We start from the raw sequence: 18,726 nt of genomic DNA on the forward strand, positions 1-18,726 counted from the left end.
AGAGAAACAGTGTTTGTGCATCTGTAGATTCAAAATGACAGGAAGACAGGCAAAGTGGAAGAGATCAGAGAAGAGATAAAGACAGTTGGAGGGTAAGAGAAGGTAAGAAGGAGCAAGTGAGATGGTATAAATAGGCAGAATGAAAGAAAGGGGGGAAAAAACAGACAGAAAAAGAAACAGCGACAGATAGAAGAGAGAGAAGAGCTCCCCTGATAACTGTTGGCGAGAGGACATCAGAGCCAGAAGCTGCTGTCAGGGCTGTCAGAAGTTTTAGTCTCACCTCCACATGTGTGTGTGTGTGTGTGTGTGTGTGTATCTGTGTGTGTGTGTACATGCCTTTCCTCAATAATCAGTCTCATTACGGTGGTATTAACCACATTCCCATTCCAACAGGAAATAGGTAGAGAAATAGAGAGAGCAAAGGTGGAAGAGAGAGAGAGTCCCCCTGCTTTTAAGCCTTTTAAGCTGTGGAGGTCTGATGGGGAAGGCAGGCAAGATTTACATTTACATTTTGAAGCCCCTCGGCTGTGATTACATAAAGTGTATTTGCTAGCCAAGGCAAAAATCCACCTTTGGATATGTTGCACGATGTAGCATTAATCTGGGATGTTCATGCTTCTATTTCTACTTCAGAATGCCCAGAATACCTTTCAACCTGATGTTTACTGTTCATGTTTTAAATGTTTTAAAAACAGTAGCTCATGATTTGCCTAGTATCTGCGCACTATTAGGAAAAGAAAATACAACAGAGAATATGAACGAGAAAAACAACTTACACTGCCAGTATCTGTGAACAAACTTAAATCAGAAGTTCCCTATCTGGGGGTCAGTACTACTCCAAGGGCTCACCAGATAAACCTGAGTGGACGCAAGATGATTCATAGGATAAATTCAGGCTACTCAGCTATTTCATAACCCCCACAGTCAACATATGTGCTGTATGTGCAGTTTACTACTTCAAGAAAAACATTTAAATAAGTATTTTTCTCTGGAATACTCCATTACCTGCAGGATACAGCTGGTGATGTCTGAGGCTATCTTGGCATGCGGCGTGTCCTCTGTATTTTCACCTTGCGGGGTGAGGTTATGTTCCAGACAAGACTCCCACAGTCCCACCAGTGCCATGCTGTGTCGCTCGATGGAGCCCGTCTCCCTTATGGCCGTGGTGATGCGTGTTATGCAAATTTCCACCACCGCCTGGTCGTTGTCATTGGTCAAATAGTCCTGTCAGCCAGCAGACAGTAATTGGATGCAACATTAAGGATACAATGATAAATTGAGGACAAAATAAATTAATTATGTATAAGATCATAAGTAATGAATGAAACAGACATTTGCTCTGTAAGATTTTAGATAAATATCCTCTATGTGCGTCTGTTCCTTCTGTATAAACACATTTACTCACCGGTGAGCAGGAGATGGCCTTGATCTGGTCCAGAGCTTGTGACAGGCAGTCTTCAATCTCTGTGTCCTCCAGAGAGAACAAATCCCCTGCTCTGGAGAGGTCCCTCTGACCCAGCACCTGGCTGAACAGCTGGTGCATCCTGGTCCTGGTGTAGGGCAGACCAGTTTGGGACTGTTGCTGCCCAGTTTAAGATTCCTTAATTGACAATGAGTAAATCCCTGACATAATAATCCAGGGGAAATGTTGAATTACAGCAAGCAGCTTTTCACCTCTTGGTTTTAAGAAACCATGTAAGTAGTGCAGAGAGTCCTTTACATCGTGACCCAAAAAGTTATTTTTTAAAGTAATATTTTCTAAAATTAAAACAAGTTAAAACAGATGCACATTTTCAGGCATGATTTCAGGCATTCTGGGTCCTGGGAATGCACTCTAATTGGCAAAATATTTTGAATACAAGGAGAAAATTGGAAAAATAACACATCAGGGAATCATTAATTGGATTTTTCTTTTCTTTTTTTCCCCCTTTCTTTTTGGTTGAACTCCTCTTCGGTACAATCCAGGATCAGGTAGGAACTAGTTTGGCCCAATGTTTTTCTGGGTCTGCCTCAGGCCTGTTACCATGGAGACAAGGCATATTCTGGAGAAGGCAGTCTGTCTAAAGCAGAGTCCTGAAGGAGAGAGGGGACAAAGAGAGGGAGAGTGAGATTAAATTGGCTAAACAGAATTAAAATGCTGGGACACTCATTTTGTACACAAAAAAATATTTTGGCAAAAAATAGACTGAGCATCTGAGACTAAGAAAAGGTTTGATTAGGGATTTATTTTAAGTGATTTTAGGTCTCAGGGAACAGATTTGAACAATTTGGACAACTAAGCAGTAGATTAACAGAAAAGGATGCAAGTCAATATTAAAGGAATAGTTTGCCATTTTGGGAAACATGCTTGTATATCCTCCTTCCCAGGAGTAAGATGTGAAGCTTGATATCACTCTCAAAGAGAACAAAATCTGCCACCAGCAGATCTTGTCAATGTGACATTACCTGACAGCTATTTTCGCATTTTGGTTGTTACCTTTCTTCATGCTAAGCTAAGCTAACCATCTGCTGGCTGTGGCACCATATAACACACAGACATGGGAGTAGTATCAATCCTCTCATCTAACCCTCGCTAAGAGAGCAAATAAGCATCTTGTCCATAATGTTTTAACCATTGCTTCATGTATCTGCTCAGGCGCTCCTTTCACCCATCTATTTTCAAAACTTTCTTTAAGTTTTCAGTCTTTCGGTTCTTTTTCTACAGGTGCGGCAAGTCTAAGTTAATATGTGATGATGTGAACTGAACAGCTCCTTGGTAATGAGTGACACATCTGTAACTAAATCATACATACCTACCAAAATGCACACACGTGCATGCATATACTCTGGGAATGTGTGACTACAGTTTACAGGTCACAGAGTAGTTTGTTTAAACAGTGCAGCCTGTGACAATACACAGTCTTCTGCCACAGTGTGTTATGAATGGAGTTAGAGTTGTGCGATTTCAAGCATACAATGTTAACCATTTACCTGCCATTATCGCTGTTTCTGTCAGCCTCAATTAAACATTAAAGCATTAACACTACGAGGGGCACCGGAAGGGCGGAAGATTACATACACACACACACACACACACACACAAGCAGTTATTGTATGGTTGCTTCCAAAAGTGTGATCCCTGGGTTCACACACCTCTCTTCCCTGTATAGTACACATACAGTGCACAAATGATTGTTTCCTGTGGTGCTAGTGAAAGTAAGAGCAACACACACACACTTTCTTTTTAAAGCAGCCACCCAGTCTGTCTGCTGCCTGTGATCATGATGACTTAGCTCAGAGGTGAACTCTGCCTCTTATCAGAGGATGAGCAGCTAAGCATATGTATCTGTGTCATTGTCTGCTCTCTGCAACCGCTTCCCTCCACAATCGGACATCATCTCGTCCCCCTCAGACCATTTTTCTCTGGAAGCCACATTTGGAGCAAACCCAAGCTAGACCAAAGGAAAAACCACAAAGCGGAGCACTAGGGAGACCGTTATCTCCTCCTGCCAAGCCGGTGATGGCCATGGAAACCCGCCCATTGCCGGGATACCACATCAGGAATTCTTATTGGTCCAGGCCAGGCCGCTGGGATCAAAACAACAAAACAACCATAAACACAGGGCAAAGAGATTTATCTGTCACACACAGACAGAGTCATAAGCACACACACCTATTATCCTTGTTGTGCAGAGCTTGAGAGCAATCAGAGCAACAATCAGAGCTATTTCTGTCCATGTTGAAGCTTTTTATACAGCATGTGCTTTTTTGAGGGGTATCAATCAACAATTACCTGCAACTTTTTTATACATATGTATCTACAATATATCTCTATATCCATCTATATACTTGAAGTCACTCTTCTTTACACTTTTTTAACAACTTTTTCAAAACTATTTTTTTCTACTTTTTATCCAGGCAAAATTAGTGTGTGTCTGTATGTGTTAAGACAGCATTTAACATTTGAGAATTTTACGTTTTCCTAAATACAAAGGGTTTTATAGAAATACATAATAACATTGATCACAGCAAGGCATGAAACATACAAGCCGAAAAAGAAAGGCAAGAAAGAGGATGAAATGACAAAAAGAGATTGACTACCAGAAGGTGGGATGTAAATATGCAGGGAGCGAGAGATGGAGAGGATCAGACAGAGACAACAGTGCAACAACCAAGAAAAGAATGACTGGATACACACACACACACTCAGAGTGAAAGAAAAAGGGAAAGAGCAACACAGGAGCAGACAGACACAGAGAACCAGAGTGAGAGAGAAAGCCAGAAGTGGATAATGTTTCGGTGTCCTGAATTCCCTGTGTAACCTGCAGACAACTCACATACTGAGTTTCCATTATTCTACCTGAATGGCTCAAAAACACTCACATACACACAAACACCTGCACTCATAATGTATAATATATGGTATATACACACCATTCTCCCTTTCCTCACTGGTGCACTGTTGCGTTTATTTACTGTATCTTTTCTACAGTGACATATGGCACAGCTCGTCTGAGTGACTGAGCGCTAGTGTGCATGTGAGTATGTGTGTGTAAAAGCAGAGGGAAAAAATGGGTCTGAGGAATTTCAGTTCTTAAACAATCAGCTAGTTACTATTAATCACCCAGCTACGGCTCAGCAAGCTCAGGAATGCAGCCTTTAAACACACACGCGCACATACACAAACTGGAGCCAGTGAATGACTTCCAGTTTGTTTTTACCTGTACATGCTGATACATACTTTAATGCAAATGCTTCACAATGAAATGAACAGCATATCTGAGGGGTGGTTTATTATTTTTTTCCTTGTTGGGGTGTTGTAGGTCTTACTTCAACAACATAAATCGTTCCTGTGAAATCCAGTTGAATGTAAAACTCTAGCAGACACCCACGTGTTGCAGGAGCGCTGTGGGTAGGCCACAGTGAGGGGTGACAGGGGGTGCGTTCTGGGGGGCCTGTATGAGGGTTAGGGGCTATGTGAGGACAATGTCACCAAAGGGCCGGCCTCCCTCCCTCTCTCTCTCTGTCTCTCTCTACTCCACCACTGCCACTACTGTCTTCACTCAGCGCTCTGAGACAGAGGGAGAGGGAGAAAACACTGGATCTTTTGTATGACCTATAAGACAGACCACCCCTCCCTCCCTCGTCTCTCCCTCTCTCTCTGCCCATTCGGCCCTGTCCTTCTGTGTAATGTGCACCTGCTTGGCCTGCACGACATCTCACATACACACTTGCACAAATACTCTAGAAAGGAGCTGGGTGAAAGGCAGAGACAAAAGGGGACTACAGCAGAAAAAGAGCCCTGCTCTCCACAGTTTTCTCAACATTACCACTTCATATCTGACTGTGTACAAATTAAGTGTGGAAGAAATATTTCTCTCCTTTTTTCTTCCTTTCTTTCTGCCACACTTTTGCAAAAGTTCCCAAGTCTATTTCTGCCTTTTATTACTTTCTCTCTTATTTTCTTCTTTATTTATGCACATAATTATTATGTGGATTTGAGAATGGAGGGGAGGGGAGGAGGAGGGGATTGGGGTTTGGAGTACAGGCAGACTGAACCTCATTGAAAAGCTGCTTTTCAAAAAACTGTTTGAAGTTCTTCATTTCACACATTAGGACAAAAATACACCCAACTGGCCATCGTTCTGTAGCCTCAAATCACTTTGAAAATACATTTTCACCCTCACTGATTAATATTTGTTCGCATGAACAAGGCTACAGGGTGTCTTGCTCTTTTGCTGCTGTTACTCTAAAGATGGCATTTTAACTTTGGTATTGAATAGAAATCAAAGTTTGCTTTGTGCGCCTCTGGTACTGTGCAAACAAGAAGCACATGTTTAAAAGTAAACTTAGCGAGAATAGAAAATGCAACACTGGTGTTCAAGTGGTTTAGCTACAATTTACAGAGTTCAAGTCAAAGATTCTTGGTTATGAATACCTGTAAAAAGTCTCATGGCAATCCATCCAGTAATGTTATGTTTAGGTCTGACAGACAGACAGACCTAGAGGCTGACAAAGCCATCCCTAATCCTAATTGCTAGCATAATAAAAAAAAAGTGCTTGTAAAAATAACTTCTACTACTAACTCTGTTTAGAATTCTTCATATTTGTTGAGTTTCAATACTGGTTATCAGAGATGAACGCTGGTTTTTAATGACTTCTAACTCTTTTTAACTGACCTACAGTTCTGCATTACTCTTTAACTTGCTGGGCCTGATTTCAGCAGTTTGAGCCACTGACTATCACTCAGTAATACAACTTCTTGAGGTAGATTTTACCTGCTCACCAAAGTTACTTAGAGCAAGAACAGGCATTCGGGGCAGGGAGTGGAAATGACAGACACCATTCTCCCTAATACAATTCAGTATATCATCAAAATGATTCTGAAGCTCTAATTTTCAGGTAAAATAGTTAGTCCTGAGTAAATCCCACTGCACCTGTTCCCCTTAAAGTACCAACCCAGTCCAATGTGCCCAAAATGAGTATTTATATTTTGACTTCTTTCATTCACATTCTTCTTTGAGTCCAAAAGGCAAATACTTCAAACATTACTACATGTTTCGGTCCTCAAATTCTTCCCGTCAAATACAGAGAAGTCCACCTTCCATATTAATGGTATGATTAAAGGCTGGTTAAGTTGATGGTTATTTGTTATAACTGGGCCAATCGGTTATGTAACTGATGCCATGAATTTCATGAATAAGTAAGATGAATAAGTCGCAAAGAAGAGACTCCCTGAAGACTTCTTTGGGAAATAGGTCCACACTGCCGCAGAGAACTGAGTTAAGACTTCTTGAAAGACAGACCCCCGAGGTTTAGCATAGGAAGATACTGTGGGAGTGTATTGTATTATAGATATATATGTGTGTGTGTGTGTGTGTGTCTGCCTGTGTGGAAGAAAGGGAAAGTTCTCCATTATTTATGCCCTGCAGTTATGCAGCTGTGGAGCAAGGACTGGGAATTACAGTATGACGGGAGCTGCAGAAAACAGCTACTGTAAAACACACTGAAGCCACTGAGAGATAAAGAACGACAGAATGGGAAATATAGAGAGACGGAGAGAAAAAAACAGGCTGAGCATGAGGGGAAAGCATGAGAGCCAATATTTCATTCTCCCCCTTGAGAGTGGTCACAGTGGACCCGATAAGAGGAAGCAGAAGCAGACCACAGGAACACTTAATGTGACACTTGTGAAAGGAAAGAGCAGATATGTTATGAATAGAAGAGAGATAAAATGTACACACTTTGGCTCTAATCTAAAGCCGCCGATGCAAAGACTTATACTGTGTTCATGTAGTGCTGAAACGATTAGTTTATTGCTTAATCCAACTAAAAGTTAATCAACTGAAAATAAATCAAGAATAATTTTGATAATACATTCTCTGTTACCAGCCTCTCAAAAGTCAGGATTTACTATATATGAGGATATCAATATGAGGATGTGACCTTGGGCCCTGGAGGGACATTTCTGACTATTTTATGGCATTTTACTAGGGTTGCAACTAATGATTATTTATTTTCAATTATTCTACTAATAGTTTAGTCTGTTTGAATAAAGGCCCTCATAATCTCCCAGACCCCTAAATGACGATTTAAAAGTCTTGTTTTAACTAAAGAACACTCCATAACCCAAAAATATTTTGTTTACTATATCATGTAACAAAGAAAAGCAGTAAACTGCTCAATTTGAGAAGCTGGAACAAGCAAATGTTTTCAAGGTGAAACTAAATTCAGTCCCATCCAGAAAAAAAAAAGATTACATCAAAAAGGCCTCTCTAGACTGATCTGAACTGACTCCTTTCCTTTTTTCATTTTGTGTTTGTGGTCATACATGCAAATGTAAATGTGTGATAGTGTGTGTGTTTGTGAGAGAGAGAGAGAGAGAGTCTCTGCAGGCAAAACTGTGTCAAATAGCAGTGAATCCAGTCTAAAGTGTAGAGGGGGGCAGGGAGGGGTCTCTTTGCTCGCAGGTTTGGCTCTGCTGCGCTGCGAGACTCATGACTGCTGAGAGGATTTCCATAGCAGAGAGGAGAAGTGCTAGTTGGAATAGTGCATTACTGCCACACTCAGCCAACTAACATTCACGCACATTTTCTAAACCATCCATTATTCATCGCCACCCGCTGCCTTCCGCAGCCCAAACCCAGAGTCTACAGTCAAGAGCCGAAAGGAAGCATGTTCTGGTTTCGGTGTACTGGTCTCACCCAGGAGTGCAGCCTTGAAGGAATACATTCAGCGCACAAAATATGAGAACCTCATTCTTAATAGTGAGCTGCTTTCAAATATCCTCAATACATGTTTAATAGGTTTCTAAGTTTAGACTTTTCAGAACCTGCATCCTCCACATTATCTAGATTTCCTGTTTCCTGAGTAGTGAGTAAATTCAATAGAAATAAGCAATGAATCACAGCTTTCACTTGGTGTGTGTATAATATGTAAAAAGCATTGTCCTAATAGATCAACTTGTCTCCTAAAAATATACCCAACTTCCTTTCTTGCTTGCCATCAGCACAAGATAAATGCACATAAACCCAGTTCAGCCATTTTTTAATGTGTGTGTCCTCATTCCAAGACAACACATGCACCTTTTAAGAAACAACATCACATGACAACATTAAATTAAAGTCTTACAATCTAGTGTAAACTACATGAATATGCACCCAATATAATACAATAATATTCAACTGAGGTCTTCACACACTGGAGAGAAGTAAGTGAGGGCCACTGGACACACTAAATAACACATGAATGTGATTCAGTGTGTGTGTCCATTCATCTGTCTCTGTCCTGGCATCTTCTACCCTGAATATGATGGACTTGGCAAGAACAGAAAATGAATGAAAACATGAATGACTAAATGGATTACAGGCTGCTACTCGAATTAAGTTTTATATATGCAGTAAATTCTTTTCAGAGTGTAGGTGTAAAGAGATCTTAATCAGTTGTTTTTTTTTAATAGAATGTCCTTCTGATAATAACGTCCTTCCTTTCTGGGACAACAACATCTGTCTGTCTAATAAGTCTGTGACCTTGAGGAGTACCCCCACCCCCTCCTCCTCTCTGTGTTCACACACAGAGGTGGAGCAACAGTAGATTTCGACTTGGACAAAGTGGCATTAAGAGGAGAATTACACAGACTAAATGTGAGTAATGTGACTGAACTTGCCTTTCAAGCTCTCAGGACACATTCCACTGTATTTACACCGAAACACAGGAGAAAGAGAGAGAGAGAGAGAGAGAGAGAGAGACTGGCACTGGCACCATGGAAGTAAAGCAGGTGTAGATAAGTAGTCTGGGATACCATTATGTTTCCTGCAAAACCTAAAAATATTCACGTCATGTGGGTCTGTATCACACCTTTAATCTCTGCTATTTCTATGAGGGCAATATGTGTATCCTCCAAATTCACTGTCACCATATGCAGTAATTAACAAGTAAACCCTATATTACATTCAGTGCTTATTGGCAACAGCCCACGAAAACACCTCTCCAGTACACCTGCGCCTGCCCCCTGTGTATTCCTGTGCACATTTTTTAAGTAAAAATGTTTCTAATACACGATGTTCACCTCATCCAGTCAACTTTCCCGACATCAAGGAATGTGGGTGGCATTCACGCATTTCCCCCCGGCAACGCGTTTCTGTCTCTAATGACAGACTGCCATGCAACAACAAAGCCAAAAACCTTGATTCGTTTCTGAACCCCCCACGGCGTCGGACAGCTTACCTGCTCCACGCTGGACTAGAAGCTCCCGGACGCTGAATGTGGAGCTCCGGTCAGTGCCTCCAAAAACCTCGGTCCGACGCCGCACATAGCAACACAAATTACCCCTGCACAGCTTCAAGTCCCCCTGAGCAAGCTTTATATTTATCCTCCTCGCCACCATTGGAAAGCGCGCCATCGTGCGGACGACGTCAGAGCTCATGGGGCAACAGGTGGATGAAAGGAGGGACAGGTTGGGATGCTGCCTTCAAGCACTCTCGGGAAATATAGGAAAGTAGCAGGATGACTTTCGTGACCTAACAAAGTGATATACATATACTTATCTTAGAGGTTAAATAAATCTGTAACTACGACAATACTCACAGTCCCAGTTTTAGTTCACTCTCTGTTGAGTTGTTTTGATTGGTTTAAGTTGCATGGAAGCCTGACAACCCATGGTTAACTGACTTCTAAAATCAATTAAACTTTTTGTTATCTGGCCATCTAATACTTGAAATTATGATCTAATAATTATTTTTACAAGGAGCTCCTAAAGGCAGCATGATACCTCAGAGAGGATGGAGAGAGGGGGGTAGATGAGGCCTAATGACTTGATGGCTGCCTTCCAAACAGTTATCCTTAATCCCTCCTCCCCAGCTGAGACTTTCTGTTTAATGTCTCCAGCAACCACTTAACTATATGGGGTTCAGAAAAAAAGATCACGGCCCTAATACAATTATCAGTTATTAATCTGGCTAAAAACAACATATATAAACATATTGTTATCACTATTGTTACCAGTAGCGGTGGTGATAGTAGTTGAAGCAACAGCAGAGGCAGAAAAAAGATAAATTGCTACAATAATACAAACTATAGGTTAATGAAGGAAAAAAACATGAGGGCTCCACCAAAAATAAAAAATGGCCACGTGTTTTCACCATAGTGGCATCTGTGTATTTATTTATGTATTGATCGGTCTATGCGGTCAGTAGGTGGTGGTATTTCCCCAGGCATCAACCACAGCAAGTAAAGCTGGATAATGTGTGCAGTTTCCGCCGCATCATGGTAATGAATTCAAAATAAAACTTCAGGGTTTGTCACTTTTAATGGCCAACCTCTGTTGACGTGTTGGATTTATTAGATTCAAATAAAATAGAAACAACATCTGTAAAATCAGTACATAAACTCATATTCTATTCAGCATTATCGCATATACAAACATTTACTGGTGAAAAATTAAATGCCCTGTATTGTCTTTTCTCTCACTCAAGACGTTGTAATATCTGAAAAACATACAGACAGATTTGAAGGATATTCAGTATTGATATTTATTTTTTAAAGTGTATTTTGCAAACAGATATGGCTAATTGTTCCTGGTGCTGCCACAGTGGAATCACATCTTATTTATACAGCCTGTGCTGCATGCATGTAAGCCTATGTGTGAACAAGACATTGCAGTGGTAGAGTTTACAATAAAATATAATGTGCCACAAACTAATCATGAGACATGTTCCTCCTTATCCATTTGCAAACCGGAATTTTGGATAATGGGATTATCTGTGCGTAAGGATATTATTTTGAAAATCCGTACAGGATGTTGTAGAGTCATTCAGGATGTCTTGACTCTAGTGTTCCATCAGTGATGGGCGATAAGACGAGTAGCTAATATGCAATCTTCTTTACAGGCTCATATTGGTTACAGCGAGGTATGAGGATGAGGGGAAAGTTTACACAGACCCACAAACAGTCTGCGGTCCGCTACGAGTCCATTTTGTCAGGTGAGTGCTTACTGGAAGCTAAGTTTAGCTATGTTTGTTTGTTAGCATCTCCTCCTCAAGTCTATGCAAATTTGCCCAAACAATGACACTGTGCTTAGCTAGTGCAAATCTGGCTAAACTGGCCCAAAGGTGTTAATGCTAAGATTGAAGAAAGTGTGCAATATAAGCAAACACAGAAGTCTTCCCCAAAATATATGGATACTTACTAATTTGGGATGCTCTCTAACACTTCTCATGGTTAGTTTTTAATTGATAGTACTACATTATATCCATGTCTGATTTATTTATCTTTTGCAGACTCTGCAAATGAAAGAACAAATCTTCATCCAGCTATTTTATGAGGTAGGTAGAGGTATCAGACCTGTTCTTATCAGGTTTGAGCTTTGTTGCCAGCATAAACACACATCTACATACACTTTGGAGGCAGAGCTACCAGCAGCCAGAGGACAGATCAAGCCCACCGTCCTTCAATGGCCACCGCGCGTTTTCCCGGGAAGAGTGTGGACGTGGCTGCCACCAACTGGACCGCTCCGGCGCCGGGCAGGCCGCTGTGTGTCAACGGGACGCCGTGGATGCTTTACCTGCTGGAGGAGTGTGTGGATAATGTGTGGGAGTACTGCAGCGTGGTGATAGGACTCATATCCATGTTCTGTTTTCTGCTGTCCACTTTACCGTAAGTAATGATTGTGATATCTACCACCTCAGTAAAATGTTAAATTATGAGGTATAACTGATTTAAGTGTGTTATCTATCTATCTATCTATCTATCTATCTATCTATCTATCTATGTATCTATCTATCTATATTCAGGCAGGTCTATGAGGCCTATCGTAATGGTAAAGTGGAGGAGGCCATGTCTTTTGGCTTCCTCTTCTTCCTCTTCAGTGGAGATGTGACCAGTTTTGCAGGCTGCTACCTCACTAGTCAGCTGCCTATTCAGGTAAACACACACTTTCAGCTAGCCTGGCTCGTTTTCATCTGGTCAGGTCTTTCACTGTGCATGTCCATTCTGCAAATTCTGTTAGTGTCAGTGTTGTTGGTGATGTTAGTCACTCACAGATGTCCATGAAGACACATCTGATTTACTGCCACTTTGCTTTCCTGTTTATAAAACTGTTGAATTATTTCATCACAGTTGAGCTGTGTCAGCTACCACACTCATGTGATCAGTTATTTACATAGGACAAAATCACATTTTTGTTTGCTTTGGTTTTCTCTCTGCTCTCCCAGGTAGTCACAGTGGTGTTCTACATCTTCACAGACCTGATCCTCATCTCCCAGTTTCTCTACTACAAGATAAAGAACAGCTCCAGCAGAAGTAAGGCCTAATTGTCATTATCTTTCATCTTGAGTATGAGGAGCTGGCAAGTAATGCCAGTGCTGTGTGAGTCAACCACAGCAGGACCCTCCAGATTACTGAAAAGCATAACTATGAGGAAGGAAGTACTTCCTGTTGTTGACTCTGTTATCATAATTTGAACTGCATGACATAAACAAGTGAAAATGAGGGCTTGTCAGCTGTAAAACACTCAGCTTTGTTTTGGCAAAACATGAATTCACTTGCAGTCCAATTGAATCACTGATCACTGCTCATTTATCAGTAATACAAACAAGGACATAAATACTGTGATTATATTTTTTTGTATTGCTATGACTGCAGGCTGGCAGCAGGAATGAGAACAATTCTATCGAGCCATTATGTTATTTCCGATCCTCACATTAATGGGCAAGTGCACTAATTGACTGTGCACTGTGCTTGCAAAAAGCTGGTATAGTCCTTTTATATTACAGCTCCAATTCATAGCAGAGCTAGACATAGGCAATATTAGCTTATCACAGATATATCACTGTGTGTGTGTATGTCAACGAGTGATGACCACGAAAGCCTTAAGTGCCTAACTACTTCATGACACACAGTCATACTGAGCCTTTCAAAGACTGCACACAGCACTGCAATCTCCTACATATGCATATGGGTCAGTATATTCAAATAGAGATGAGACATGCTCATGGTTTACGTCAGATAAATTGCAGCTAATGCAACAGTTGAATTTGCTTCTGTGCGCGTCGTCATCAGTTATTTGGTTTATCTTGTGTTGATCCTTTAGAGAGCCCTGTGCTGAAGTGGCTGTGCTTCACGTGGTGTGGTGCTGCTACGTTAGTCCTCCTGGCTTTACCCAAGTTCATCATAGACAATAGTGCAACCTTAGACGCCCAGGTAGGTAGATTGTAGTGAATGGTATACAGTATAAAATTGTATCCATATGTGTATGTGTGCAGGGCCTAGATTTGAGTTCATAAATCAGATTTTGTCCTGTTTTTTTCCCCTCATATTTTCAGGATTAATGGATACACTTGAAGTCACTTTTGACTGGAGATTGTGATTGTACTGTTTCTTGCGCAGGTGCAGCATTTTGACCCTTTCACCTTACTCCCCCTCTCTCTCTCTCTGTCCTCATCTTTCCCAGAGTCCAACTACCTCTAAATCAGTGGAAATCACTGGCTATATATGCGGATACCTGGCATCTGTCTTCTACCTCTGCTCCCGTTTCCCCCAGCTCTATAAAAATGTAAGTGACAGTTTATTTGTTTGACTCAGTTGGAGTGTGGAGTTTGTTTAAATGGTTTGCGTGTGAGCTGTGCCATCCTGAGGGGAGATCTTGGACAGCTCTCTCAGGCTCCCATCCCAGGGGGTCCACAGAGAACTGTACTTATTATTTGTCAGTTAGTCATAAACAGGGACCGTGTGTGTGTTTTTTTTGAAGAGGGAGGTGGGATTTGTGTGTTTGTGCATACTGTATGTGTGTCAAAATGAGAACCAGGCACTGAAGACAATGGCGCTGTTGTACCGAGGAAACATCCTGGCTCAGATGCAGCTATTAATCACCAAAGGGGATAGTCTCCGTAGGCTGCCTGTGCAAGAGAAACTTCTGGGCATGCACACACACACACACACACACACACACACACACACACACACACACACGCACACACACGCGCGCGCACAGACACACACCCTGACTATTGTAAATTATTTAAGTTAGATTTACCTTGGAAAACATCCTGCATGTTCAAACATGTTCGTTCTTTTCAGCTGAAAGCCCAAAACACGTTCACCATATCAGTCCAAGTGACAAGTTACTCATCCGGTTTGGTGTCTGTAAACAGTAGGTATTAGACAGTAAAAGCCAGCATACTGTTATTATTCCCTCAGTATTTCTGTGGCAAACACTTAATTGTTGCCAATTATTGGTTTACTCCAGCCTATGTACTAATCTACAGGGCATTCACATTATGTTGCCAAGCAACATTTCAGCTCTTCACATGATTAGGGACAGACTGAACTCAGTGGCAACAACAGAGTATAAATTTCAATTTCAACCAAGGTTAAAATGATTCTTTGCTTTCACATTGTTGGATAGCTGCTCTGTTTCCTGTGCATTTCAGATACAAAGACAGAACACACATGTTTCTTGCTGTGCTTAATGACACTCCCTTATGGCATTTAGAATAAACTAACAGTGTAATCTGTGTATTCTTGTCTTCTCAATGTCCAAGGCCTCTCCATAGACAGTACAGTACTTGTTAGGAGAATTAATTTGTTGTTGTTTGTTGTCTTTTCAGGGGATTTGTTGATAGCAATAAAAAAAAGTTAAATAATGCCAGCCTTATCCTCTAATCTTGTTATGGTTGTCTGTTTGTGTTTGGAGTGTAAGTAAACAGAGACAACTGTTGTTAGTGAAACAGAAACCTGGCTTGTGGTTAACATATTATGCCCAGTCTTTTCTTTTTTTCACTGATTGGGTTTTCATATGTATACGCTAGCAGGCAAGGCTCCAGTATTAGCAAAACACAAAAGTAAAGAGGAAGTGATACCCACCAAGAAGCTGGATAATACACACAATTTTAGGGGCAGGTCCTACGCAGGTTGATTATTAAAACACTGTTAATTCTCTGTTCTAGTTCCAGCGACAGTCTACAGAGGGAACTTCTTACCTGTTGTTTGCCCTGGCCATGATGGGCAATGGGACGTATGGGTTGAGCGTCATTGTGGTCCTCCCTGCACTGAGGGGCTCCAAACAGACATTCTTAATCAAACATCTGGCCTGGCTCATTGGCAGCCTGGGGGTCCTCATACTTGACTTCTTTGTATCCTTTAAATCACAAGTCCAGCCACAAGTTGACTGTACAAAGCCTGTCATATCTACTGATAATACCTGCATGCAGAAAACTTGAATCTGTCACGAGGTTAAATTGTCACTGTAATTCTCTCAACCATGTAGCTGTCAAATACTCGTTTGCATCCTAAACTTAAAGTTGCGTCCATATCCAGATATAAATGTTGCTTGTATCGTCCTTGCACATTGTCCTTGTATTGAATGTTCTCTGTACATGCTACAGGGGTTAACCTATTATACAAGCACACAATCATGAATTGCATCAGCATGATGCAACCTCATGAAGTTGTAGGCAGACACTCGACCACAAATTTTTAGCTTGCATGCCACCAGTGTGTTCTTTACAAAAGAAATAATATGGTCTGTCTGAGACAGTAGTCATTTCATTGCTTGGATAAAGGAATTGGCTAGAAAGTTGCATTAATACATTAATGTTCAGATTAGATAAAAAATAGTTTCAGAGAAGACATCTGTAGTTGCCTGAAGAAAGGATGTCTTGTTCATGTTTTGGTATGAGCCTTGACCTTGTCAGGTGACTGCCCAGTTCATCATGTACAGGAAGAACAATTCTTCTAAAAGTGGTACACTTCTCAGTGTCCCAGAGGTGGAACCACTTCTGTGTGATGAAGAGGAACTGTCAGTGTTATAGGACACAGGATGGACACCAACTTGAACAACTCAGTCAAGAAGGGACTGGTTAGTCTGCTTTTGACCATTCTTTGGGTTCTATGTGATCATTGATTTACTAATAATAAACTAAGAAAACACATTGTGTAAGCATTTTGTAAACGAGTACCCAGAGCAGCCAGCAGGTAATTCCAGTGCATCTTTCTAGTCTGATTTTCTGCGGTTAAAAGGAACACACCGTGAATATCTTCTGTGGTTTACTAAGACAGGTCGAGACATTTTTCTTTACACTGGAGATAAATTGAAAACCACTTTAGAAACATTTTGCGGGTTATCTTCAGGCAGGCATGATGGCATCACTCGAGTCCTTTTTGGTTTTGAGCACCATTGTTTTTGATTAATTACTCCACTGGGATTACTTGACTTTGTTTTGGATGGAATAACTGTATTTTTATTTGCCACCAGGGAGCATACACACCCAGAGGAGGAAGCTTCATGCCAGATGTCTTTTCACAAAAGCAAGCTTTATGGATGAACAAAGTGCCTGTTATATTTACACATTTTTAACAGGGTAAACACTACTGTAGCAGATTGCAGTATAACACCAGGATGCAGGATTCAGGATTCAGTTTGTGTGAGCACAGCAATAGAGGAACCAACACAAATTTATGTGAAGATGGCAGATAGTTTGGTCTTCCTGGTTTTCATTTCTGGATGGAGAGGAATCTGTCATGAGCAAGTCATTAGATCACTAGACACATGGTGTGCGTGACATTAAATAGACAGGGCTGTATAAAACTGCAGGGACCAAGCCTCTGCCGAAAAGATGTTAATTTGACTGCAGGTGCACTGTGGCCTAATTGCTGTTTCAGAGGGATGTTTCTTTCCCTTGTTTGTGCCTTTCACAATATAATGCACTGTATATCCATCCAAACCTAAATTATTAAGTAAATTAAGTTAGATTTCTATTTACAGTGGTTTATTTAAGACTGATTTTCTTTGAAAATGCAGTGAAACCTTTTTCTGTTTTTATTTTTATCCTCTCCATTTCTAAAATATTACCTGCCTCTGTACATGTGTGTGAGTAGTGTTAACTATTTTCTCTTTCATCCTCTTTTGTAACATTTTCATGATGTTCATTTAAGAAGACATGAGTATTTGATAACAAAATAGATCTAACAATAGGAACATTAATAGGATGTTATTGAGATACTTTTAGTTTGCACATGTAAGATGTGTTTCTACTCTGTCATCAGGTTTAAAACAGAGACAATACTTGTGTCAAGTCAAATTTATTTTTAACACCTCTCCCTTATTAGCTTCATTAAAGAGTAAACAAATAGACGACAACAGAGGAGAACAAAAACAAAGCAGAATAAACAGTTGTCTTATTGATGATCATTTTGAGTAAAGCAAATATTAATTTAGATCATCAGCAAAACTAATAGCTGCTCAATGTTGTGCCAAACTGTGTTACACAGTATGTATGTGATGGTGTTACTGTTTAACCTGGTCATCTACATAACTAAAGTACTGTACTTGCAGAGATCTGCCGTTTTATCTACCTCATTATTATAGTGTGGACATGATTTATTACTGCATGAAGAACTGGCTTGCAATTGGAGCACAGTGCTTCATGTGTGGAGCCAGTCTGTCTCTACATGAGGGGAAAATTTGATTGAATAATGAGAAAATTGAAATTAAAATCTCACTTTTTGGGGTAACACGTTAAATACTATGTTTCATAAAGGGTATAAAACATACGTTAGTCATTATTATCACAATAACCTTAGCAACATGACTGACCTTTAGTGCTATTCTTAGCCTGTCCAGTGATACAGTAATATAGGATTTATGTAAATATTGGGGGGACTTTTTCACCAGTAAATTTAGTTTTTACAAATTATTTTTATATTGCACGATTTCCTTAATTCATTGTAAATGAGCTAATATACCTTTTCAATCTAGCACAAAAAGTACCGATTTATTATATTACCACTATATACTGTAGAATAAATAGTATTTACAAGACTGTAGTTTTTACTTTAATGTTGGCACTGAATTGCTAAGATAAACTTATTTTCTTTAAATATAATGATGCATTTAACTGTACATGGCCAGTTTTATTAGATATTGGAGCTCTGTGGCAAGATATGTTTACTGACAATGTTCTCTGATAATTACTGTATGTATATTGTACAAAACTTGAATAAACTGAAATATACCCTCAGCTGAGATGTTTGTCAGTAATGATTTGGTAAGAGGGAAAAGAGAACATGGTCTTGCCAGTGTGCAAATAGCAAGTATCAGTTATTTATTTTTTCCCACAAAAATGTATTTGAAGGCAGGTTTATTTGTTTTTTTTTTTTATTTGTTGTGTTTTATATATATCCAAAGTTCTTATTTAAATGGTTAAGTGCTTGTTCTAAGGGGAAAAGTGACACCTTTAAATCAAATTAAAT

General features: G+C 40.2%; 2 protein-coding genes across 5 annotated transcripts in view; one reads left to right on the plus strand and one right to left on the minus strand.

Moving 5' to 3' along the window:
* Window positions 1-9,870, minus strand: part of veph1 (ventricular zone expressed PH domain-containing 1) — a 76,036-nt gene extending 66,166 nt beyond the window's left edge. Inside the window, exons 1-3 of the mRNA XM_018681179.1 lie at window positions 9,706-9,870; window positions 1,406-2,073; window positions 1,006-1,224 (exon numbers count right to left, since the gene is read on the minus strand). Coding sequence (XP_018536695.1) covers window positions 1,006-1,224; window positions 1,406-1,543 — 357 coding nt within the window. The 5' untranslated portion in view covers window positions 1,544-2,073; window positions 9,706-9,870. The remainder of the gene's footprint in view (window positions 1-1,005; window positions 1,225-1,405; window positions 2,074-9,705) is intronic.
* Window positions 9,871-11,303: 1,433 nt separating this feature from the next.
* Window positions 11,304-18,494, plus strand: LOC108886350 (lysosomal amino acid transporter 1 homolog). 4 transcript variants are annotated; one of them, XM_018681176.2, is made up of 10 exons: window positions 11,304-11,459; window positions 11,757-11,801; window positions 11,887-12,132; window positions 12,270-12,399; window positions 12,690-12,777; window positions 13,568-13,677; window positions 13,928-14,029; window positions 15,423-15,608; window positions 16,170-16,333; window positions 16,730-18,494. In XM_018681176.2, exons 2-9 carry the CDS (start codon window positions 11,797-11,799, stop codon window positions 16,284-16,286), a joined length of 984 nt encoding a protein of 327 aa, XP_018536692.1. In that variant the 5' UTR covers window positions 11,304-11,459; window positions 11,757-11,796; the 3' UTR covers window positions 16,287-16,333; window positions 16,730-18,494. The 4 variants fall into 4 exon arrangements, with proteins under 4 accessions (XP_018536692.1, XP_018536693.1, XP_018536694.1 ...); XM_018681177.2 differs by having other exon boundaries at window positions 11,834-12,132; window positions 16,170-18,494; XM_018681178.2 differs by having other exon boundaries at window positions 11,883-12,132; window positions 16,170-18,494.
* The last annotated feature ends 232 nt before the right edge of the window (window positions 18,495-18,726 follow it).

The sequence above is a fragment of the Lates calcarifer genome, linkage group LG21 (assembly GCF_001640805.2).
Source record: "Lates calcarifer isolate ASB-BC8 linkage group LG21, TLL_Latcal_v3, whole genome shotgun sequence".
Lineage (NCBI taxonomy): Eukaryota > Metazoa > Chordata > Actinopteri > Centropomidae > Lates > Lates calcarifer.

Bases quoted from the DNA above. Each gene is read 5' to 3' on its own strand.
- LOC108886350 (XM_018681175.2), top strand. The intron at 12,400-12,689 runs GTAAACACACAC...CTGCTCTCCCAG, and splicing joins CTAGTCAGCTGCCTATTCAG to GTAGTCACAGTGGTGTTCTA. The intron at 13,678-13,927 runs GTAGGTAGATTG...CATCTTTCCCAG, and splicing joins GTGCAACCTTAGACGCCCAG to AGTCCAACTACCTCTAAATC.